Below are 24,458 nucleotides of genomic sequence, written 5' to 3' on the forward strand. Positions count from 1 at the left end.
ATATGGCATGTTTTAGTTTAAATATTTTGCGGTAAAAATAGATTTGTGCAGTAAGGTTGTAATGCTAGTTGAATTTGTTATTTTTCATAACTGTAGATCTAGGGCTCCAAATGAAGTGAAATTTTTGTGGCATGCTACTCATATGATAGTTGATGCGTGATAAAAATTTCATGAGTATTGGATGAAGTATGGGTGAGTTATTGGTTTATCTTGCTCTCACATGAATTCTTGCTTTAGCAACTTGTCTTTTTTGTAGAGGTTGCTATACATATCCAAATGGAGTTAAATTTATACAGTAGACTATTAAGAGGATATGTGAGCCACTGTAATTTTTGTAGAAGTTATTGTGCACTTTTGGTATATGTTCATTAAGTCACCTTATTATCTAAAATAAATTAAGAAATGCATTAAAAGAATTTATTTGGTCATGGACACTAGGTTTTCTGGTGTTCTTTAGTCATGTGTGACATGTTGGTAAAGTTGGTTTTGCCTAATTATGTATTTGCAACATAAGTTAATAATTATTTTCTTGCCGATGTGGTTTATGGATAGATCTGGGAACTTAGCAAAGTTCTTCATGATAATGTGCTTTGTTGTGAAACTTGTTTATACAAAAGTTGTAGATAATTCATGTATCTAGCTTCTATTAAAAATTGGTGTCATTTGGCCAAGTAGTTTAAGAGTTATAGCTGTTTAAAGTTGGGTTTCAGAAATGGCTGTTTTCTGTCAATTGTAGACCAGTTTCTGTAAATGAATATATTTGACTTAGTTAACTTGAGAATCATGCTGAGATGATTAAAGATGAAATGTAGATAATTTCCTAAGCTTTCCAGAATGTCTTGTTTCATATCATTTGGATTTATAAAACTCCAGATATGATTGATTTATGAAGCTGCTGTTTGCAAGTCCAGAAATTGGCATATTCCGGTTATAGTTGTTGCTTCACCTTGACTTGCTTTGCATGTTGCTAAGTGTGGTTCACGTCCTTGGTAATTAAGTTAAATACACCTGAGATCTTGTGAGACTTATGTGCCATGTATAATATTCTTTGTTATCTTAGCATGATAGATTGTGTGATGTTAAGTTAAGCATCGCAAAGTACTTAAGTGTGTTTAGTGTAAACGATGCTTGTCTTGCTTGCTATTTGTGATGCGTCTCATGGTACTATTCTTCATATTCATGCACTTGCATCTTGCATCTCATCTAGGTACGCTAGATGAACCACGTGAAGGACGTGATGTTGGAGCCGAATCCGAAGACGATGTATGGAGTATCTGTCCCGAAGATGGAAGGACTAAGCGAGTGCTAGGATCTGAGATGTCACCAGGATGGTGCAAGCTAACTGAACTGACTTGTGTCGGATCCCAGGCAAGCCCCGGAGCATTATAAGTCTCCTAATTTATAAAAGCAATTCTTTCTATATATGAGTTATATATTGTTGCATTAAGTTGTAGGAGTTGATTGAAACCGTTGATGCATTTATTACTATCCTTGCCTACCTTATTACCTTTTTACCCTGTTAGGTCAGGATCGAATAACTGCTTAGCCTTGCTTAGACCGGTAGCGATCGGTGATATCCGGTCACCTACATTATAGGTGGTTACTGGAAGAATTTAGCTATGGAAAGAATGATATCCTGGAATTAACCATGTGTGATGGATAATTGGAGACCGGACGGAAAAGTTGGAGGCAACCAGACAGGGTTCTGGGGTGCTGTTAGTTTCCGTCTGTGTCGATTAAGGACCGTTCGTTGTTGGGCCTCGAGTCATGTTGAACGCATGCCTTACATTTAGCTAGCCGGATAAAGTACCTTCCGACCGCGAAGCTGGGAGATTTTTCGGGCCGAGTAGATTGCCCGCAACGCACTGTGCCGGAGCAGGTGTGGTAGGACACGGGGGCGAGATGATAAGACCAAAGTGCAGTCGGTCGGCCCCCGGGTACATGTGGTTCCTGGCAAACTCGAGATTCCTGGAAAGTTGACTCGGTGATCAATATCTCACTTTAGCGGGTGAGTGAGGTTTGTGTAAGGAATAAATCACCAGCTGGTTAGGAATCGATTCGAATCGCCATCGCTCCTGGATAGTGAGCACTTGACTCGAGTTACTTCATCGTAGTAATTATTATGGAACAATGATGGTTATCTGGATGGTATGGGATATGCTAAATCTAAATTGGTAACTGGATGTTATTGGTTAATCAAGTGATTGCTATAGTACAGGTGCTTACCTAGATGGATAGGTCATAATAAAGATGATGCGAAGTACTTAAATTGGTTTCTTCATGATAGCTTATGCTTTTCGCAAATAAGTCAGCTAGCCCACTAAAGAAAGCCTTGCATGATCCTTTGTGTCATTTGTTTTGGTTTTCGACGGGTAAGTCTAGCTGAGTACATTCGAGTACTCAGGGTTTATCCCACCTTGTTGCAGGTGATGTTCTCGACCTGTTGATGATGGTGGCTAACCACCGGTGGGCTCGGTGATTCTATACTTACTTCTCATCTATATGCTTTTGTCGGATGATGTCACTTATGCTAGCACTATATTTGGAACTTATATTAATGTAATCATTTGAAAGCTATGTTGTTTTCACTAAGCGGTTTTGAAACCACAAACTTGTACTATTATTTGTTAACCCCTTTGTAATATTATTTCCGCTGCAACCCGATGTATGTGATGTGTATTTGCTTAATCACGCGATCTTGGTTGTGAGGTTGATTTACCGAGGTCTTTCGGGACACTCGGCGGACTACCGGGTTTATATGAGTGAAAGTAAGGGTGTGTCAACGTGTTAGCGGGGACAACCGTACTTGATCTTGTATAAATTGGGCGGTTCTGTCACATTTTCCAGCCAGCTAAATGTAAGGCATGCGTTCAACATGACTCGAGGCCCAACAACGGTCGGTCCTTAATCGACACAGACGGAAAGCACTACAGTCCAAAACTCTACAAGTCTCCGTCTGGTCTCAACTTCATTTAACACTTAGTTATACCATGACTTCATAGTCATCCAAGCAGATCCAGGTAACCACCTATAGCTCGCAGGTGACAAGAAATCACCCGACTTCTACCGGTCTAAGCTAGCTAAGCATTGACTTGACTGTGGATACCTGGGTAACAAGGATATAGTATAACAAAGGTAGACAAGGTATAATGCAGCAACGGTTTCAAACAACTCCTGAACGTAATGCATCAATTAAAGTAAAGCATTTAATTAAATAATTGCAAACCAGGAGAAAAATGCTCCGGGGCTTGCCTCTCTCGAAGGAGCTCAGACGGTGATCGAGGCACTCCGGAAGTTCCTCAACGTCCTCCTTGTCGGCTTCTGGCACTTCCTGCGGCTGCACCTCGAACTACTCCTCGGGCTCCTCGGGTATGACGACCGGGTTCTCGGTTTGTGATCCTGTATGATGCAATGCACGTAAGTGCTTATGCAAACGGTGCATCGAAGGAGATGAATGCAATGGATATATTTAAATGCAAGGTAGTCAACATCATCTAAGAAAATATACTACAAGCACATGTCATCTACTGCATTCTCTTCTACTACTAATATGTTTAAGTCAACACACCTTATCAAATGCTTCAAAGATACACTAAAGCTATTATTATTAACTAACCTTGTATTAAAGAGGATTATTTTATTTCCTTTTTAATTAGGGCTACAACAGCAATCTATATTTCTGGTGCTTATAAAAATCTGAGAAAATTACAGTAGCATGGTACTACTCTAATTAGACTACCATCAGATTTTCATGGTGTTTGAATGAGTAGATTAGCCTACACAAAAATAACAAGCTATGACATGATTTTGTACATGAAAATACTTTGTACTGTGAAAAGTGTCAAACAACAGAATTAATATTTTTCCTAGGTTCTTCATAGCATACAATGACTGTACAAAAATTATCACATGCATGTTTTATACAAAGTTTGCTCTCTAGCAAAAATAACAAAAATCAGCCATTAAAGGTACTTGAACTACACCTCCAAAGTTTTCCACAGCACATGCATGAAACATATTTTTCCTAGGAAGTACATGACATAAGAAGATTAACAAACTTGAAATCATATTTTTCTACAGACTATAGATTTTTCTACATATTTTTCAAGTTATCAGCAATATCCATGATTAAATAAAATCCTACAGAAAAGTATCCCAAAAATGACATGCAATAATTTTCCCAAGTAGATCTGGTGATAAGGAACCTAGCAAAATTTGTTTCAACAAATTTGGAGCAAATTTGAGTACCCAAACATTTTTCAAACCATTTCTATTTTCGAATAATAAAGAGAAATTGAAAACGAATTATTTCTACTCCTACTGGGCCGGCCCATGGAAACGAACTGGCCCACGGCCACAACCGGCCTGCTCAGTCCGAACGAAGGGGCAAGCGGCGGCTTGGTAGGGGCTTTGGCCCACGGTCGCTTTGGCCCAGCTCGGCCGAAGCGAAGGGCCACGCCGGCGCCGAGGCTTCGCGGCGGCGCGGCTCGGCCAGCGGCCGGCGGCCATTGTCGGCCGGGTCAGGACAAGCGAGCGAGCGCAGGAGGTTCGTGAGGCGCAGGCGAATGCGAGCAGACAGCTAAGCAGGGTGGAGAAGGTGAGGAAGAGGGAGTTCCACGGCGGCCGAGCACGGCGGCGCCATGGCCGTCGGTGGCGAGGCTCGGGGAGGCTCAACCTGTGCTCAGAGGCGGCGCAAGCGCGAGCGCGACTTGAAGGAGGGTGAGGCGGAGTTGCAGGCGGGAGGAATCAGGGAATGGCGCGGTGGTGCGGGAACTCGACGCCGGCGGAGCGCGTCGGCGAGCTCGGCAGCACGGGCGCGCGCTGCTGCTGTTGCTGCGCCTGAGAGAGCGAGAGTGCAAAATGAGGTGCGCAGCGAGGGCAGCAGATGTAGGCGGGCGCGTGGGAGCGGCCACAGGCCGTGGCTGCCGCGTGGCATGCGTCGCCAGCACAAGGCGGCCACGCGGCGGGCGTCGCCTGACGTGGTCGGGAGCGTGGCGCGGCGAACGGCGCGGCGCGCAGGAGAAGGGGCCAGCGCGCGGAGGTAGGCCGGGCTGGCACGGCACGGGGCTGGGCTGGGCCAAGGCGAGGCGCGCGGCGCTACGGAAGGCTCGCTGGGCCGGCTTTGGCAGGCGGGCCAGAAGCGAGGCGGCGGCCCGCGAAGGAGGAAAAAATCCTTTTCCAAATAAAATTTTCAAGGAATTTTTAAATGCCATCTTTCAAATATTATTTTGAGTAAGAAAATGACCTCTTTTGAAAATGTACCAAAAATGAAAGTTGTTTAGAATTTAATTCTCAACAACTTTGCTTTTATGACCAAAGCCAAATTCTTTCTAGATTTTGAATTATAACATCAAAGTCCACGTTTAGCTCAAAACCCTAATTTTTGGAATTTATTTTTGAAGCCAAATTTTGAATTAATTTGAATACAAACATTGCTCCAAAAATTGAACTAAACATTGCTAGAGGATTTACAATAGTAGCCAAACATGTTTTACTAACCTAGCAAGAAAAAAAAATCAGGGCAAAACAATTCTTAAACAGGTGTATGCAACATTCAGGTTTCACCCATGTTTCATATGTTTCAAAGCAATGTTTCAATTGTTATTCACATGATTAGGCATGTATGATTTGGATGCTTGATGATGCATGATATGCGTGATTTGCAGTGCCTAAATGTAGGCATAACACTGGGGTGTTACAGCCCTCCCCCCTTATAAAAATCTCGTCCCGAGATTTGGGTTACGAACCATTTATTATAAAATTCTTCATAAGCTTTTTGTAGATACTCTCCTGTTTCCCAAGTTGCATCTCCCTCATCTTGATGATCCCACTGTATCTTGTATGTTTTCACCACACTATTCCGAGTAGCACGTTCCTTAGTGTCTAACACTCGGACTGGTTGCTCACGATACACCAAATCTGATTTGAGTTGAATACCTTGAGGTTCTATTCTTTCCTCCGGAACACGCAAACATTTCTTGAGATGTGATACATGGAAAACTGGGAAAACGGTACTCATTGCCTCAGGTAACTCTAACTTGTAGGCTACCGGACCTCTTCGTTCCAAGATTTTGTATGGTCCTATGAATCTTGCGACAAGCTTTCTTTGGATTCCAAACCTTTTCTTCTTCATTGGCGTGACTTTCAGATAAACATAGTCACCAACTTCAAATACAAGGGGTCTCCTTCTTTTGTCTGCATAGCTTTTCTGACGTGATTGGGCAGCTTTCATATTCTGCTGAATAATATGGACTTTCTTCTGGACTTCTTCTACAAAGTCAATGCCATAATACCTTCTATCACTAGGCTCAACCTAATTCAAGGGTGTTCTACATTTTCTGCCATATAAAGCTTCGAATGGGGCCATCTTGATGCTTTCTTAATAACTATTATTATAAGAAAACTCAGCTAACGGTAACCATGACTCCCATGATCCCTTAGAAGACAATACACATGCTCTTAACATATCTTCCAAAACAGCATTCACTCGTTTAGTCTGACCATCTGTCTGAGGATGATAAGCGGTACTGCGAATCAAACTAGTTCCTAAGCCTTTGTGTAAATATTCCCAAAAGTGAGCCGTGAACTGTGAGCCTCGATCAGATACTATGGTCTTTGGTATACCATGCAACCTCACAATTTCTGCGATATACTTCTTGGCATATTGAGGTGGTCGATAATCTGTTTTGACAGGCAAGAAATGAGCGGTCTTGGTAAGACGATCCACAATTACCCAAATTGAATCATGTCCTTTTGGGGTAGTGGGCAAACCCGTGATAAAATCCATACTGATATCGTCCCACTTCCAACTAGGGACTGATAAGGGTTGCAACATACCGGCAGGTTTCATGTGGATGGCTTTCACTCGACAACATGTGTCACATCTGACAACATATGCTGTAATTTCTTTCTTTATTTTGGTCCACCAATAGCGAGATCTTAATTCTTGATACATCTTACTACTTCCGGGATGGATAGATAGCTTAGAAAGGTGAGCTTCATCCTTGAGTTTATTCCTAAGCTCTCGATCCTTGGGAACCATAAGACGGTCGTCATACCACAACACGCCCTGTTTATCCACTTTAAAGTGTTGAGACGACTTTTCTTTTATTTTCTCTTTGATGTGGAATATCCCCTTATCGGTTTTCTGGCCTTCTATTATCTTACTCTCCAAAGAGCAACTAATCTGAATACTATGTAACACAGCAGGATGCATTAGATCGAACCCATCTTCAAGTAATGGCTGCACATTTAAGTAATGTGACTTTCTGCTCAAAGCATCTGCCACTACATTGGCTTTTCTAGGATGATATTGCACATTCAAGTTGTAATCCTTGATCAATTCCAACCATATGCGCTGTCTCATGTTTAGCTCTGGTTGGGTAAAGATATACTTAAGACTTTTGTGATCCGTGAAAATATTGCACACATTACCAAGTAGGTAATGTCTCCAAATTTTTAGGGCGTGCACAACTGCAGCAAGTTCAAGATCATGTGTTGGATAGTTGACCTCGTGCTTTCTCAATTGTCGTGATGCATAAACAATGACTCTCCTTTCTTGCATAAGAACACAACCCAATCCTGTCTTTGATGCGTCGCAAAACACATCAAATGGTTTCTCGATATCTGGTTATGCTAGAATAGGAGCAGTGGTCAACAGTTTCCGCAAAGTATAGAAAGCTGCTTCATACTCCTCTGTCCACACAAACTTGTGATCCTTCTATAGGAGGCTTGTCATCAGTTTGGCGATCTTTGAGAAATCTGGTATAAAGCGACGGTAATAACCGGCTAGTCCTAAGAAACTTCTAACCTCAGGAACTGTGGTCGGTGCTTTCCAATTCATAACTTCTTGCACCTTACTTGGATCAACTGAAACTCCATTCTCTGGCAGAATGTGACCAAGGAAAGGAACTTCCTTCAACCAGAATTCACATTTGCTAAACTTAGCATACAATTGATGATCTCTAAGTCTGGTCAAGATAGTTCTCAGATGCTCTTCATGATCTTTCTCGTTCTCGGAGTACACCAGAATGTCATTGATGAACACTACCACAAACTTATCCAATTCTGGCATGAAAACTGTATTCATCAAAAATATAAAGTATGTGGGAGCATTTGTCAAGCCAAAAGACATGATAAGATACTCATACAACCCGTATCTGATGGAAAATGCAGTTTTCGGTATATCCTGTGGCCTAATCTTAATCTGATGATAACCGGATCTCAAATCTATTTTTGAGAACACCTTGGCCTTGGATAATTGGTCAAACAGAACATCAATATGTGGCAAGGGATATTTATTCTTAATGGTCACAGCATTGAGTGGCCTATAATCTACGCACATTCTCAACGTGCCCTCTTTCTTCTTTTTTACAAACAAAGCGGGACATCCCCATTCGGACTTGCTTGGCCGAATAAACCCCCTTTTTTGACAAATCTTCTAATTGCTTCTTCAGCTCAGCTAACTCATTTGGAGGCATCTGATAGGGTCTCCTTGAAATCGGAGCTGTTCCGGAGACTAGCTCAATTCCAAACTCAATCTCCCTATCTGGTGGAAGACCAGGTAGCTCATCCAGGAATACATCCGGAAATTCACACACTACCGGAATCTGATGAATAGGAATGACTACTATAGCACATGTAACACTTATAAGGTCTGTTCTTCGAGGCAATGGTACTCGGAAAGTACCCTCACCTAGGGGATCCTTAAGGGTAAGTACTCGACTTCCAGTATCTATGACTGCTCCCCAATCCTTCATGCAATTCATCCCTATAATAACATCCAAGACTAACCCAGGCATAACTATCAAGTTCACTCGGAACTTCCTGCTACCTAATTCAAGGGTTGCCCCTCGAACCATCCGGTTGGTCAAAACATCAGCCCCTGCTAAACTTATACGGTACCCATAACCCAATTATGTGCATAGTTGTCCATGTTTCTATGCAAATGCTTGACTCATAAAAGAATGCGATGATCCAGAATCAAATAGAACAACTGCAGGGTTTTCGTTGACAGGAAACTTACCAGCAGTGACGGGCTCTCCCTCTGGAATTTCATCCACTGTTGTACTATGCACTCTAGCATTATAAGTCTGCTGCTTCTTCTTGGGCGGGTACAGACAAAACCTCGAGAAATGACCGGGTTGATCACAGTTATAGCAGGGTCCTCTCACTGTCCCGGCAGATCACACAGCTCCCTTAGAACTGCCTTGTACCGTAGTGGCGGCTGCTTTGTTGGGCTGTACTACCATCTTGTACGGCTTTTGAGGTCCACGGAAATTCTGACTTCTTGGCTGAGGTGGCCTGAATCTAGCGCCAGGTGCCGATGGGCGATATGGAGGACGACCTCCCATAGGTGCTCTAGCTTGCGATGGACCACCTTCAAAGGCTCTCTTGCGTGTCTTGGCTGCGGTGCTGGCGTTGTTATTTTTCTCCTGCTTCAGACAGTCGCTGATGAAGTCATTGAATCTAACATGGTTGTTGGTACCAACATGCTTCATCATTTTTGGATTGAGACCCCTCTTAAAACTAGCTATTCTTTTAGCATCTGTGTCAACCATGTCGGGAGCATAGCGACACAAGTTGTTGAAGGCATGCAGGTATTGTGTCACGGTTTTGGTGCCCTGGTTCAACACCAGAAACTCTCCCAACTTCATCTCGGTCAGCCCTGGTGGAATATAAACTCCACGAAAGGCCTCAGCAAACTCTCTCTAAGAAATCTGAGCATTTGGAGGGAAGGTGGTGCGATGGTGCTTCCACCACATTCCCGCCGGTCCTTGCAATTGGAGTGCAGCATACTCCATTTTTAGAACCTCAGTCATCCTCAACACACGGAATTTATCTTCCATTGTGTTGATCCATTCCTCAGCATCGAGTGGCTCTGTTGCTTCCTTGAATACTAGCGGCCTGGTGTCCATGAAATCTTTGAAGCTGCTATATTGGTTCACTCCCATGCCACCATCTTGATTGTTACCACGTTGAACGTTGTTGGTGATAGTTCGCAGAAGATCCTCCATGTTCTTCTGGGATTGTTCCGCGTTGCGCTGACTCCCGAGCAGCTGTGCGAGGAACATCTCGGGGGTAAACGGGGGAGGAGGTGGCAAATGTGGTTCATGGGAAGGTTCATTGTTGTTGCCATGGTTTCCACCACCACCACCAGTCCCCGCACCGTTAGCACCTGGCTCAGCGGCCTCATACGTGGTTTGGTGAGTGTTTGTCATCTGCATATTTTAGCCACAAGTAACGATTGAGTGAAGCTATAATAATTGCGAGTGAAGGAAAAATTATGCCGTACTGAATTTACTAGAGAGAATAAATTCATGCAATGAAACAGAGGCACAACAATCGCATCCCAATTAAAACAACAGCACTTAATCGAATTACTTAAACAACAAACATCGCGTCCACACAATCAAATTGCCAGCAAACATACACTGGACTTTTTATGCGTTCAGATATCGCATTCAAAAATTAGTTCCAACCACATGCCAAGTCTCATACGTTCAAAGCAACATACAATAGGTTACATGCCAACAAAAGAAAGGTCATCGCGATGAGACCTAGATACTAGCGCAAGGCAACTAGCCTACTCCTTGGGGCCATCATCGGGATCGGAGACGTCACCATTGCCCCTAGGTGAAACTGTAGGCTCGTCCTCGTTGTCGTCGTCGATGTCCATGCCAGCGGCGTCTGGTGGAGCATATGGGCCAACCCCATTGTAGAGCGCGTGAAACTCCTCATGCAGGTAGCCGTTGTATTTCTCTAGCTCATCGACCCTCTGCAGCAGAAGGTTTCTTGCGTTCCAGGCTTCATTCCTTTCCTGAACCAGCTGTCCAATCATGCGGTCTGCATTGTTGTTGGCTTGAGTCAACGTATGCACTCGCTGCATAGCTCTATCACCTCTCTCAACCGCCTAATCTGCTGTAAGTTCATATCAGCCAACTGCTCCTGCAAGCTAGCTATAGCACATGCCTGTCTCTTCTTCTCCTTCTTTCCTTTTAGCTTATCCTCACTACGCAAGCCAGTCAAAGTCCAGTAGGTACTCTTGAGACCTTCATATGCTCTGATGGCGGTGAACATAGCACTCATTGCCTGGTTGTCGCTAGCCTATCCTTCAGCTGGACCTCTGACCAATGCACTTCCTTGAGGCTAAACCCAAATGGCATCACGAGGATCATCCCTAGGAAAAGTACCAGCTAGAGCTGCTGCAAGCTCACTGGGAAATCTGATCATAATGTCCCTCATGACACGGAAGGCTGCTCCCTCTGCACCCTCAGCTGGAGTGCGACCCTCAAACTCCAAATGCCAACCATCCCAATCTGGAGCATCACCGAGAGCAGGAACCATGATCTCCACCACTGCAAGTCCATCCTCTGCTAACTGGCTCTCATTCCAAGAGTACACCGGCTCTTGACCCTCTGGGTACCCCACATCATGGAGCACTCTCCAAAGCAAAGTTGGCATGCCAAACTCGCTCAAGAAGGTGTCTGTGGTGCGGTGCTCCCTCAGGGCCAACGGACATCGGGGTGCTCTTCCTCCGGTGGACTTACGGGCGGTCTGCTTCGTGTGGGCCATCTGTAGCAAAAGTTCTTTTATTACCTCGGGGAAACATATTTTAGGTGATACAACTTTTATCAAAATGAGATAATCAATTTATAAGGGGAGGAATGCATGAGATGAATGAAATGCACAAGTAACATGATGTATGTACGTGCTGTACGTTCTCACAAACTTAAGAAATAAATAATTTCTAACGACGAATTTGGTGGCATACAACGATCTCTCAATACGTAGCTAATATGTTCTACACGATAGTGTTGTTATGTACCTGCAGAAGATCCATTTCAGCCCAATTCCCAATGAATGCATAAAAGCAGTAACTTTTATCTACACGCTCTACACGAATCCCCAGATACGTGTACAACGGTAGTAACTACCCGAACCATCGTCCTATTGACGGCATTGCCTCCACAGACGGAAGACCCAGTCATGAGATACCTTTGTAAAACATGCGTAGAACATGTAATTACTCCAGCATCATATAAGCATTCACCCTAGATCGGCGGTGTATCCGATCATGCTCTCACAACTCACACTTACCGATGCGTAGAGGCAATTGATCCATTCATTACCACTCAAACAAGTGGCACTCATACAATAACACGCCGTATGAGCGACGAAAGAGAAATATGATGCAAGAACCCCAAGTCAGTACTTAATTAAGCCACCTAGAGTCCTTAACTGGGCATAGAGGATATGACCACTGGCACACTTTATGGTTTGGAAATCACGTTTTTCAAATGCCTTTTTATTTTAAATACACTTGTGAACAGTAACATGCTAAACCATGCTCTAATACCAGCTGTAACAGAACCGACCAATTATACGAAATTAAGTAAGAAAATCATCCGCTAGAGCAGACGATTTAGCAAACTTAAGCCCGTATAACCCGGTAGTCTGTGAAATCACGAAGGATTTCAAACCAACTTCCATTCCAGCCAAGATCGTAATAAGTTTAGCGGTCACCATCACATATTACATAAAAGTTCACAATCTCAGATACATTAGAGTTTCAACATAGTTATTACAAACCAGTTCGAATAAAAGTAGCAGAAGTCATTTGTTCAAACCACACACACACTCACGCAGAGTTTAAATATAGTGCCAGCGAATGATCATCTCCAACAAAAGCATCAGATGAGACATAAGGAATGACCATGCCCATGGTCCTAAGCATCACCCATCGCAGGATAAAGGCAGTTGATACAGTAGCCATAATACATCTGCCCATCTGCAACAAGTGGGAATAAAACCCTGAGTACAAGAAGATACTCAGCTAGACTTACCCGATATAACCGAAAATAAATGACACCAAGGATTATGAAGGGCTTTATAGTAGGGTAGCTGACTCATTTGCAAAAAGAAGCATTTTTAGTATTTCAAGAGTTTCTCGAAAAGCATTATTGCCAAGTTAATTATTATTAACCTGTCGACTAGATTTGCACCTATACTAGAGTAAACATGTGATTAAGCAGATAATGATAACCAATGATCATTAAACAACTTCCATACTGTCATATTCATTATAACTGTCCAAGTGTTCCATAACATTTTCTACGATGAAGTAACTCAAGTCAAGTGCTCACTATCCAGGAGCGATGGCGATTCAAATCGATTCCTAACCAGCTGGTGATTTGTTCCTTACACAAACCTCACTCACCCGCTAAAGTGAGATATTGATCACCGAGTCAACTTTCTAGTAATCTCGAGTTTGCCAGGAACCACATGTACCTAGGGGCCGATCGACTGCACTTTAGTCTTATCATCCTGCCCCCGTGTCCTACCACACCTGCTCTGGCACAGTGCGTTGCGGGCAATCTACTCAGCCCGAAAAATCTCCTAGCTTCGCGGTCGAAAGATACTTTATCTGGCCAGCTAAATGTAAGGCATGCGTTCAACATGACTCGAGGCCCAACAACGGTCGGTCCTTAATCGACACAGACAGAAAGCACTACAGTCAAAAACTCTGCAAGTCTCCGTCCGGTCTCAACTTCATTTAACACTTAGTTATACCATGACTTCATAGTCATCCAAGCAGATTCAGGTAACCACCTATAGCTCGCAGGTGACAGAAAATCACCCGACTTCTACCGGTCTAAGCCAGCTAAGCATTAACTCGACTGCGGATATCCGGGTAACAAGGATATAGTATAACAAAGGTAGACAAGGTATAATGCAGCAATGGTTTCAAATAACTCCTGAACATAATGCATCAATTAAAGTAAAGCATTTAATTAAATAATTGCAAATCGGGAGAAAAATGCTCCGGGGCTTGCCTCTCTCGAAGGAGCTCGGACGGTGATCGGGGCACTCCGAAAGTTCCTCAACGTCCTCCTCGTCGGCTTCTGGCACTTCCTGCGGCTGCACCTCAAACTGCTCCTCGGGCTCCTCGGGTATGATGATCGGGTTCTCGGTTTGCGATCCTATATGATGCAATGCGCGTAAGTGCTTATGCAAACGGTGCATCGAAGGAGATGAATGCAATGGATATATTTAAATGCAAGGTAGTCAACATCATCCAAGAAAATATACTACAAGCATATGTCATCTACTGCATTCTCTTCTACTACTAATATGTTTAAGTCAACACACCTTATCAAATGCTTCAAAGATACACCAAAGCTATTATTATTAACTAACCTTGTATTAAAGAGGATTATTTTATTTCCTTTTTAATTAGGGCTACAACAGCAATCTATATTTCTGGTGCTTATAAAAATCTGAGAAAATTACAGTAGCATGGTACTACTCTAATTAGACTACCATCAGATTTTCATGGTGTTTGAATGAGTGGATTAGCCTACACAAAAATAACAAGCTATGACATGATTTTGTACATGAAAATACTTTGTACTGTGAAAAGTGTCAAACAATAGAATTAATATTTTTCCTAGGTTCTTCATAGCATACAATGACTGTACAAAAATTATCACATGCATGTTTTATACAAAGTTTGCTCTCTAGCAAAAATAACAAAAATCAACCATTAAAGGTACTTGAACTACACCTCCAAAGTTTTCCACAGCACATGCATGAAACATATTTTTTCTAGGAAGTACATGACATAAGAAGATTAACAAACTTGAAATCATATTTTTCTGCAGACTATAGATTTTTCTACATATTTTTCAAGTTATCAGCAATATCCATGATTAAATAAAATCCTACAGAAAAGTATCCCAAAAATGACATGCAATAATTTTCCCAAGTAGATCTGGTGATAAGGAACCTAGCAAAATTTGTTTCAACAAATTTGGAGCAAATTTGAGTACCCAAACATTTTCCAAACCATTTCTATTTTCAAATAATAAAGAGAAATTGAAAACGAATTATTTCTACTCCTACTGGGCCGGCCCGTGGAAACGAACTGGCCCACGGCCACAACCAGCCTACTCAGTCCGAGCGAAGGGGCGAGCGGCGGCCTGGTAGGGGCTTTGGCCCACGGTCGCTTTGGCCCAGCTCGGCCGAAGCGAAGGCCACGCCGGCGCCGAGGCTTCGCGGCGGCGCGGCTCAGCCAGCGGCCGACGGCCATTGTCGGCCGGGTCAGGACAAGCGAGCGAGCGCAAGAGGTTCGCGAGGCGTAGGCGAATGCGAGCAGGCAGCTAAGCAGGGTGGAGAAGGTGAGGAAGAGGGAGTTCCACGGCGGCCGAGCACGGCGGCGCCATGGCCGTCGATGGCGAGGCTCGGGGAGGCTCAACCTGTGCTCGGAAGGCGGCGCAAGCGCGAGCGTGACTTGAAGGAGGGCGAGGCGGAGTTACGGGCAGGAGGAATCAAGGAATGGCGCGGTGGTGCGGGAACTCGACGCCGGCAGAGCGCGTCGACGAGCTCGGTAGCACGGGCGCGCGCTGCTGCTGTTGCTGCGCCTAAGAGAGCGGGAGTGCGAAATGAGGTGCGCAGCGAGGGCAGCAGATGTAGGCGGGCGCGTGGGAGCGGCCGCAGGCCATGGCTGCCGCGCGGCGTGCGTCGCTAGCACAAGGCGGCCACGCGGCGGGCGTCGCTTGACGCGGTCGGGAGCGTGGCGCGGCGAACGGCGCGGCGCGCGGGAGAAGGGGCCAGCGCGCGGAGGCAAGCCGGGCTGGCACGGCACGGGGCGGGGCCGGGCCAAGGCGAGGTGCGCGGCGCTGTGGAAGGCTCGCTGGGCCGGCTTTGGCAGGCGGGCCAGAAGCGAGGCGGCGGCCCGCGAAGGAGGAAAAAATCCTTTTCCAAATAAAATTTTCAAGGAATTTTTAAATGCCATCTTTCAAATATTATTTTGAGCAAGAAAATGACCTCTTTTGAAAATGTACCAAAAATGAAAGTTGTTTAGAATTTAATTCTCAACAACTTTGCTTTTATGACCAAAGCCAAATTCTTTCTAGATTTTGAATTGTAACACCAAAGTCCACGTTTAGCTCAAAACCCTAATTTTTGGAATTTATTTTTGAAGCCAAATTTTGAATTAATTTGAATACAAACCTTACTCCAAAAATTAAACTAAACATTGCTAGAGGATTTACAATAGTAGCCAAACATGTTTTACTAACCTAGCAAGAAAAAAAAATCAGGGCAAAACAATTCTTAAACAGGTGTATGCAACATTCAGGTTTCACGCATGTTTCATATGTTTCAAAGCAATGTTTCAATTGTTATTCACATGATTAGGCATGTATGATTTGGATGCTTGATGATGCATGATATGCATGATTTGCAGTGCCTAAATGCAGGCATAACACCGGGGTGTTACAATGGCGAATGCCTTTGCTTGGTCAATCACCTTCTTGAACTCAGACATGTTGCCAATTCCTTGGAGCATCAAGTTGATTGTGTGAGTTGCACAAGAGGTCCAAAATATCTGTGGTCTCTTCTGAAGCAATAGCTTCTTTGCTTTCATGTTGTTAGAGGCATTGTCTGTCACTACTTGCACCACATTATCTAGACCAATGTCTTCAATTGCTTTGTTTACTAGTTCAAAGATGACTTCACTTGTGTGTGACACATCTGACATCTCTTTTGAGCTAATAAAACTGGTTCCATCAGCACAATTAGTGCATAGGTTCATTATGCTTCTCCTCTTCCTATCTGACCAAGCATTAGTCATAATAGAGCACCCATTCTTCATCTTCTCGGCTTCACGTTCTTGCAGCAAACTCTTGGTTCTTGCATATTCTTCTTCCAGCAATCTCTCTCGTAGATCATACTGAGTTGGAGGTTCAAGTCCATCACCAAATTGTCCAATTGCTTCACACATTTGCTTGAACTCATCATTGTCACATGCATTGAATGATATTGTTGCCAATGTTACAAAAAAGAAGGTTAATTAGTGTTCAGTACAGCCATAATAGCATCTAATGCATTCTGAAATATAAACACTGAATAGGAAATTACCATGTGTATAGACCCATCTTGCAATATATTTATGCACCTCATGTGTTCTTTCTTTCCAAAGTTCCTTATTCAACTTCTGTTGAGTCAAAGATTTAGATTTGGTTGCTTTAGGATCAATAGCACGTGTCCATTTGTCAATGGATCCTAATTTGTGAGGCTCGGAACTTCCAATACAAGTGACTTCCTCTGACTCTCCACCTCCAACTCGAGAAACATTCACTTCCTCTCTAAGTTCTAGCTCACGAACAGTCTTCTCCTCCCTCTTTCTTTTTGCATCATTTAGTGTTTTCTTGAACTTCTCTTTAGCCTCCAGAGCCTCTAGTGTTTTGGCCTTGCATTTTGTCACATTCTTTCCTTCATGGGCCACATGCTGCTTCAACCGATAAATCCCTCCTTGCATCACCTTGTCACAGAGTTTGCACTTCACCTTGTTCTTGTTGGCAGGATCAACAAGAACCCCATATTCCCATCCGACATCATCCGAATTCCTTTTCAGGACATTCGCTCCCTCAGTTTCAGTTTCTGGTGTAGGTAAAGCTTCCATTGTCAACATCCTACATTCAATTCAGTGAGCATACATTCACAGATCATAGTTTAGTGAACATTCAGGCAATACCAATACATACATGTAGCAAATCAGCTAAAACATAAAGTCACACATCCTACATTTAGGCATTCAGAGTAACATCCAGGCATTCATGCATTTAGAGTAGGCATTTAGAGCAAAACATAATTAACAACAGGGGAGAGGAGCAGATCACAGATTCAAGCAACTAACAATCTAACATTCAGGCAATCACAGATTCACAAAACAGAATACTTCAGTAGTATTACTGACAACAGGGGAGAGGAGCAGGGGAGGGGAGCTTCGAGCAGGGGAGGGGAGCAGCCGGTGGGGGAGTGAAAAGGTCCTAATGGCTAGAGAGGAGGTGAATAGCCTATTAAAAAATTTCTACAACAACACTTAACAAACCGGTTAGACAATTATGAGGCGAAGCAAGTGTTGCGCTAGCCTACTAAAAAGCAAGCCACCTACCACACTTCTAGTTTATATAGTTTCTATCCACACAATAGCTATGATACTACACTAAGTTAGTGTGCTCTCAAAAGCTAACTAAAGAGACACACTAACCAAACTAACAAGCTCTCACAACTAGCTACATTAAAGAGCTTGACAACTAGTTTGCGGTAATGTAAAGAGAATGAGCAAGAAAGTTATACCGCCGTGTCGATGAAGGAGCCAATCAATTACAAGAGTGAATAACAATGAAGACCAATCACCTCGGAATCAAATGATGACACAATGATTTTTTACCGAGGTTCACTTGCTTGCCGGCAAGCTAGTCCTCGTTGTGGCGATTCACTGACTTGGAGGTTCACGCGCTAATTGGCATCATACGCCAAAAACTCAATAGGGTACCGCACAACCAACACAAGATGAGGATCACACAAGCTACGAGCAATCCACTAGAGTACCTTTTGCCTCTCCGCCGGAGAAAAGTCAAGAACCCCTCACAATCACCACGATCAGAGCCAGAGACAATCATCAACCTCCGCTCAACGATCCTCGCTGCTCCAAGCCATCTAGGTGGCGGCAACCACCAAGAGTAACAAGCGAATCCCACAGCGAAACACAAAAACCAAGTGCCTCTAAATGCAAACACTCAAGCAATGCACTTGGATTCTCTTCCAATCTCACAAAGATGATGAATCAATGATGAAAATAAGTGGGAGGGTTTTGGCTAAGCTCACAAGGTTGCTATGTCAGTGCAAATGGCCAAGAGAGTGAGCTTGAGCCGGCCATGGGGCTTAAATAGAAGCCCCCACGAAATAGAGTCATTGGCTCAATTATTTGGCTGACAGCGCATCGACCGAACACGCTGCTCGAGTGCACCGGACGCACCGTTCGTGAATACCGGACGCGTCCGATCGCTCCCAGACCGCCACGTGTTCAGTTCAAACCAAAGTAGCCATTGTTGTCCACACTTGCTGACGACCGAACGCTTAGACCGGACGCTGAAATAGAAATGACCGGACGCTGAGCCACAGTGTCCGGCCAAGTCCAGAGAGTACCCGAGGCCGACCAGATGCGTCTGTTAGAAACTGACCGTACGCTGAGCCTCAGTGTCCGGTCGAGTCCAGTAAGCACCAACGGTCGACCAGACTCGTCCGGTCACTCCGGACCGGACGCTGCCAGCGTCCGATCAACTGTTTCACCGAACAATGACTTAGCTGATTCACACCGGACGCGTCCGGTCGCTGAGTTCGTTGTTAATACCGGACGTGTCCGATCACTATACCGGACGCGTCCGATCACTCTGTGACCAGCACGACTAACTTCTTTTCAGCTTTATCTTCTTCACCCTTGCTCAAATGTGTCAACCACCAAGTGTATCACCTTCTGCACATGTGTTAGCATATTTTCACAAATATTTTCAAGGGTGTTAGCACTCCACTAGATCATAAATGCATATGCAATGAGTTAGAGCATCTAGTGGCACTTTAATAACCGTATTTCGATACGAGTTTCATCCCTCTTAATAGTACGGCTATCGAACCTAAATGTGATCACACTCTCTAAGTGTCTTGATCACCAAAACAAAATAACTCCTACCATTTATATTTTTGCCTTGAGCCTTTTGTTTTTCTCTTTCTTCTTTTCAAGTCCAAGTGCTTGATCATCACCATGGCATCGCCATCGTCATGTCATGATCTTCATTTGCTTCACCACTTGGAATGTGCTACATATCCCATGACCACTTGATAAAATAGGTCAACACTTAGGGTTTCATCAATTCACCAAAACTAAACTAGAGCTTCCAGAGAGGGGACTGACCTTGTTGCGGGAGGGGTGCGCCGGCGGTGACGACCTTCCAGGCGATACCGCGGGAGGGGTGCGTCGGCGGGGACGAACTTCTAGGCGGGGACGAGCACAACCGGCGGGAAATGCAAGGAGGAGCAAGGCCGACGGGAGGGGAGCGCCCGTCGGGAGGAGTGCGTCCGGCAGGGAGGGGAAATGGCAGGCGCTCTTATCCTTCCGCGCGCTCGCAAATTCCAGGCAGGAAATCTTCGTGCGCTCGCGCCCACTTCCGCGCCGCCTAATCACGCCTAGCGCCTACAAGTCCGCCTACCCCCATAGGCCAGGCAGGAACCCGTCGACTAGCAACTAATCGCGCCTAGGCAGAGCCAAGGCGTCGCCTTTTTGAACATTGATTGCCGTGGATGATGGACCCAATCATCCAAATGGATAGCTTGGAAGAAACCAGAGGATACTGGTAGCAGTTCAGTGCTTCCACCACGGGGGCTCGTCAGAACCAGATAACCAGGCACCAGCTCAAGCAATGAAGCACTGTATGTCTGTATGGGGCATGTAGCTTTCCAGACAACTGTCTGACGGGGCCAGGGGGGAAAGCTTCAACTCGTGACACAAAACTTACACATGATTAAGCTCAAGATGGTGCGTCTTATCCAGTGTCTTCTCAGGAAAAACACATACCGCACCTGCAATGCCCGGCTCAGAAGCCCTTATCTGAAGCACTACCCAGAGACAGAAGTTTCCAAACAAATCCTTTAGAGCTGACTGAAGTTTGTTTCAGGCTTTTATGTAAAACTGCGCTACATCGAAGAAGCATTCCAAAAAGAACTGTCACCAACATCCTATCCTATATAGATGGGTGCTAAATATATACAAAATAAAAACTAGGATCATGAGGCCTGTTTCAATCGAACAGCAGGGTTCTGTTGCTACTTTTTATGCACAGATAAGTTTAAACTGCGGCAGCACCTACCGAGGACAGGTGGAAAAGAAATTCAAATGAACGGAGGTACAATGGTTATGATGATCAATACATTGCATAACAGCTATTCCTTTTTTTTTTTTACTGCAGACTCTAAGCATCAACGTCCATATCTTGTATCCCTACATCCAAAGAAGCATATGAAAAGAGTCAGATTTGAAAATTGAATTGAATTTTATCAGAGCTCCGTTAAAAGATACAAATACTATCAACAGATAACACTGATTCTATAGAAGAACTCTAAATATTCCCTCAAGGGTGTAAACAAAATTCCAGCATTCTTGGGTGATGCATACCTAAACAACATACATTATAATTCTACCCCACGAAAATGCAACAGACAGAATAAATATTGTGATCCAGATGAAGCATTCATCATGCACATTAACACCAGCAGGCGCGACAGGAAACATGCCAAAGAGTAAGATATGATTGAAAAATATATATAGCTGAACAGCTCACCAGCTCAAGTTGGCATCATGACATAGATGTAAGACAAGAACAAGAAGTACAGCATGCTTATGTTTGTCTTTCATGTTCTGTATTGTAGATCATCTATGTTAAGGATTTTATTTCGTTTATTTGGAATAGCATGAGCCCATTGTGCAACTGTGTATGTTTTTTTCTTTTTGAAGGACCCGTGGTTCTTAATACTACACATTTGCAAATTGCAATAGCATATACTCCAAAAAATGCGAGGAAATTGAAAAAAGATTACTTATGCATGCCTGTAATGGAAACTAGCCATTCTCCCCGGTGCTGCGATACTAGGAATGGCCCCTGTGACTATGTATTCATCATCAATTTCATCAAATCTAATTTCCCTTAACTCAACAGATTGTGTTGGAACCTCAAGATTAAAATTTTCCAGATTAGCCTGGTTCCCATTCCTCCTTCCACTGCCTCTTCTTTCCCTTGCTCTTGCTCTTCTACGACTTCTTGAAGATCTTGAAAACGCCTTGCAGAATATACATGACCACCAGTTCGTCCTGACACTGCGGAAAACTTCATAGTCCTCACCAGTGTCATCATCCCCATACTCAATCACATAGTCTCCCAGAACAATCCCATTAGGAACTTGTGCATGTATTGTGCTCAAGACATCTACAATATCAGAAGACTGCTGGAAATTCTCCCAATCAACTTGCCTAGCAGGATCAATCTCTGAAGGGCGTGAATCAGGATGCTTTTGTTGCGTGTGCTTCTGAAGCTCATTGAAGTTACCAACAAACGAGCAGCAATCCTCTTCACAGCACCTTTTCTTCTGATTAAGATGCAGCCGAGCCTCACCAATAACAATCCACCCAATAACATCACCTCTACACAAGGGGCAACTGGGACGGTTGTTTGCATTAGACGGCACAATATGAATAATGCTATCAAGAGGAGGCACAGCTAAGGATGAAACTTTCGCATTGGAAGGCAGTTCAGATGCAAACTTAAATCTCTCAAGACAGTTTGAGCGGGTCTGGTCTGTATCACAAACAAACGGCCTGCAGCCTCTCTCATAAGACGTGCATCTCAGTAGCACTGCATTGTGAGGGTAATCAAGGCAGATCGGGCAGGTAACGTCCTCCATCCAACTCTTATCAAGCTGTATGTCCAGATCAAAGGAGCTGTGCTTTACCACCTTCTTCACGATCAAGTTGCCTGAACCCATCGCGGACACGCAGACTTGCAACGAAAACTCTTGGCTCTAGCAGGCCCAGCTTTTCATTACAACCTACAAGACACCAATAGGGCAATCAGATCAATTCCAGCTTGCTCCTTCAAAAACGTAGTGCACAAATTCTGTGAGTGACAGTGAATACACTGAGCATTTCGATCAAAAGACAATATGATAAATGATGGTGTATGGCAGGGAACAAACACCCTAATGCCACAATCAGTCCATGTAATGAATCCCCTATAAAAACGAACTCACCCACTTAATGATTTGCCACAACCACAACTTCCAGTTCTGGTAAAACTCAAACGAATCCTAGAAAAATTCCTTCATCCCCAGAAGAGATCAATAACTACACCTGTGCCCGTTCTGGTAAAACTCAAACGAATCCCAGAAAAATTCCTTACCCCCAGAAGAGATCAATAACTACACCTGTGCCAGAATCTGATTTGGACCCCCAAAATACCGCGTGGCCCAGGGGAGACGGGGTTCAGTTGAACTCCTCCCCCACACCGCCCCCGCCCCCTCCCCCTCCCCCACCCCCCCCCCAAAAAAATCGGAAAATAAACCGCACGGCACGAACGCCTTAATCGGGCACCAACAACTAACTACTCACTTCTACGGCGCGGTGCCAACTGAGATGGGCGAATTTTGCGCGCTGATACCACGGGAGGGAGGGAGGGAGCGGCGGATTGTATCGGACTGGGCAGATTAGCTGGGTGAACTGAACCGACGAAGGGAATCGACTGCGAACGAAACCAACGGAAAGGGAAATCGAATCTATCTATCCAGGCACGAGGCAGCTGGAGGGCACTCACCAACAACAGACGACGAGACCGACCGACGGCCGGACCGCGGATGGATGGATCTATGCTCCGCTCGACCCGTCGAGGGGCGGCGGGTGGAGGGAGGATCCGTCGGGCGCGGGGTGGGAGGGGCCGGCGTGGCGCTGGGCTGCGTGCGTCGTCGCCTCGGTGAGGAGTCTAGTCTAGGTTTGGCGGTGGACTTTTTAGAGCCATTTGCGCTTGCGTAGTTGCGTGCGACGAGTGGAGAGAGTAGGAGGAGAGAGAGTAGGGATGGCCGATGGGAGAGGAGAGGAGAGGAGGGCCCTCCGGCCGGCGATTGCAGCCACTCTCCTTTGACGTTTTCCGCCGCTTGCCTTCCGTAGCTTTCTTTTTCTATTCTTTTCCATTTTTTTTCTTCCAGATGCTTGGTCAAGTGTTGAACACTGTATTTAAATTACGTAATAGTGGTCTGCTACCCATTTTAAGTTGCTAAAATTCCTTTTCATGTCATTCTAAAAAACAATGATTATATTCATATAAAATTCATGTGTTCATTCATCGTTCTCAATATGGCCATATAATTCATTGGTGTACTCGCTCCTCTGTTTCAAATTATAGCATTATAGTGTACTTTAGTTTTATTGAGGTGGAATGTTCGATCATTTTCTTACAAGGCATTATTAGCATCTACGGTTCAAAAAAATGTGCTATCAAGATATTTTTTTAATAAAATTAATTTATTGTTTTTAGATGTTGCGCATTATTTCATAATAAACTTTAAAAAATGTCAAATGTCCTAAGCTAAAGTGAACAATAATATGGAACGACTTAAGTACAAATTAATTGGAAGAGTGTATGAGAGTGCTAATAACCCGTGACGGGTAGAATTTCATGCGGAAACAGTAGGTATGTCAGCGTTAATAAAGTTTCAAAAGCGACTGTTCTTTTTATTTCCACCCACGTCACAACGTGAGAAAAAATCGTCCTGTTGTAAACGGCAGAGTCAGAAGCACGTTTCTCCTTGACAGCGATGACGCGCCAAAGAGTAGGTCGGTGTGAATGACGCGTGCAGGGAAGAAGAGAATGTGGTACCAAATGGGAACTCCCTGCACCTCCAATCTACTACAGGTCACATCATCTGCTGTTTTGGTTTTTTTTTCCCCAATCCAATCCAAAGGGAAACGACAACTTCGCCTACTCCGTACGTCCGATACAAGGGGAACGAATAGGAGTTACTCAGCGAGCAGTCAGGGGCGAGTTTAATTAATCTCTAGGATTAGCTCATGG

At 44.2% G+C, this 24,458-nt stretch overlaps 2 protein-coding genes and 1 pseudogene across 3 annotated transcripts; all 3 read right to left on the bottom strand.

Annotated features, from left to right (window-relative positions):
• The window catches only part of LOC136520070 (uncharacterized), a 29,958-nt pseudogene extending 13,172 nt beyond the window's left edge, over window positions 1–16,786 (bottom strand).
• A 39-nt stretch (window positions 16,787–16,825) lies between these two features.
• LOC136524527 (uncharacterized) lies at window positions 16,826–17,467 on the bottom strand. The gene has a single exon (XM_066517870.1). The coding sequence runs from the start codon at window positions 17,465–17,467 to the stop codon at window positions 16,856–16,858; it is 612 nt and encodes a 203-aa protein (XP_066373967.1). The 3' UTR covers window positions 16,826–16,855.
• A 3,173-nt stretch (window positions 17,468–20,640) lies between these two features.
• On the bottom strand, window positions 20,641–23,514 carry LOC136520079 (uncharacterized). 2 transcript variants are annotated; one of them, XM_066513478.1, is made up of 3 exons: window positions 23,205–23,514; window positions 21,439–22,443; window positions 20,641–20,842 (listed from the first exon to the last, which is right to left on the bottom strand). In XM_066513478.1, exon 2 carries the CDS (start codon window positions 22,378–22,380, stop codon window positions 21,439–21,441), a length of 942 nt encoding a protein of 313 aa, XP_066369575.1. In that variant the 5' UTR covers window positions 22,381–22,443; window positions 23,205–23,514; the 3' UTR covers window positions 20,641–20,842. The 2 variants fall into 2 exon arrangements, with proteins under 2 accessions (XP_066369575.1, XP_066369574.1); XM_066513477.1 differs by having other exon boundaries at window positions 21,449–22,443; window positions 23,205–23,509.
• Between the last annotated feature and the right edge of the window lie 944 nt (window positions 23,515–24,458).

Source organism: Miscanthus floridulus, chromosome 18 (genome assembly GCF_019320115.1).
Source record: "Miscanthus floridulus cultivar M001 chromosome 18, ASM1932011v1, whole genome shotgun sequence".
In the NCBI taxonomy this organism is placed as follows: Eukaryota; Viridiplantae; Streptophyta; class Magnoliopsida; order Poales; family Poaceae; genus Miscanthus; species Miscanthus floridulus.

What these genes read in the sequence shown, in the direction of transcription:
- LOC136524527 (XM_066517870.1), bottom strand. Translation starts at nt 17,467, where the DNA reads ATGGAAGCTTTACCTACACCAGAAACTGAAACTGAGGGAGCGAATGTC.
- LOC136520079 (XM_066513477.1), bottom strand. Translation starts at nt 22,380, where the DNA reads ATGGGTTCAGGCAACTTGATCGTGAAGAAGGTGGTAAAGCACAGCTCC. An exon ending in ATGGCTAGTTTCCATTACAG is followed by an intron (nt 20,843 to 21,448) that starts GCATGCATAAGT and finishes CTTTGGATGTAG; the next exon opens with GGATACAAGATATGGACGTT.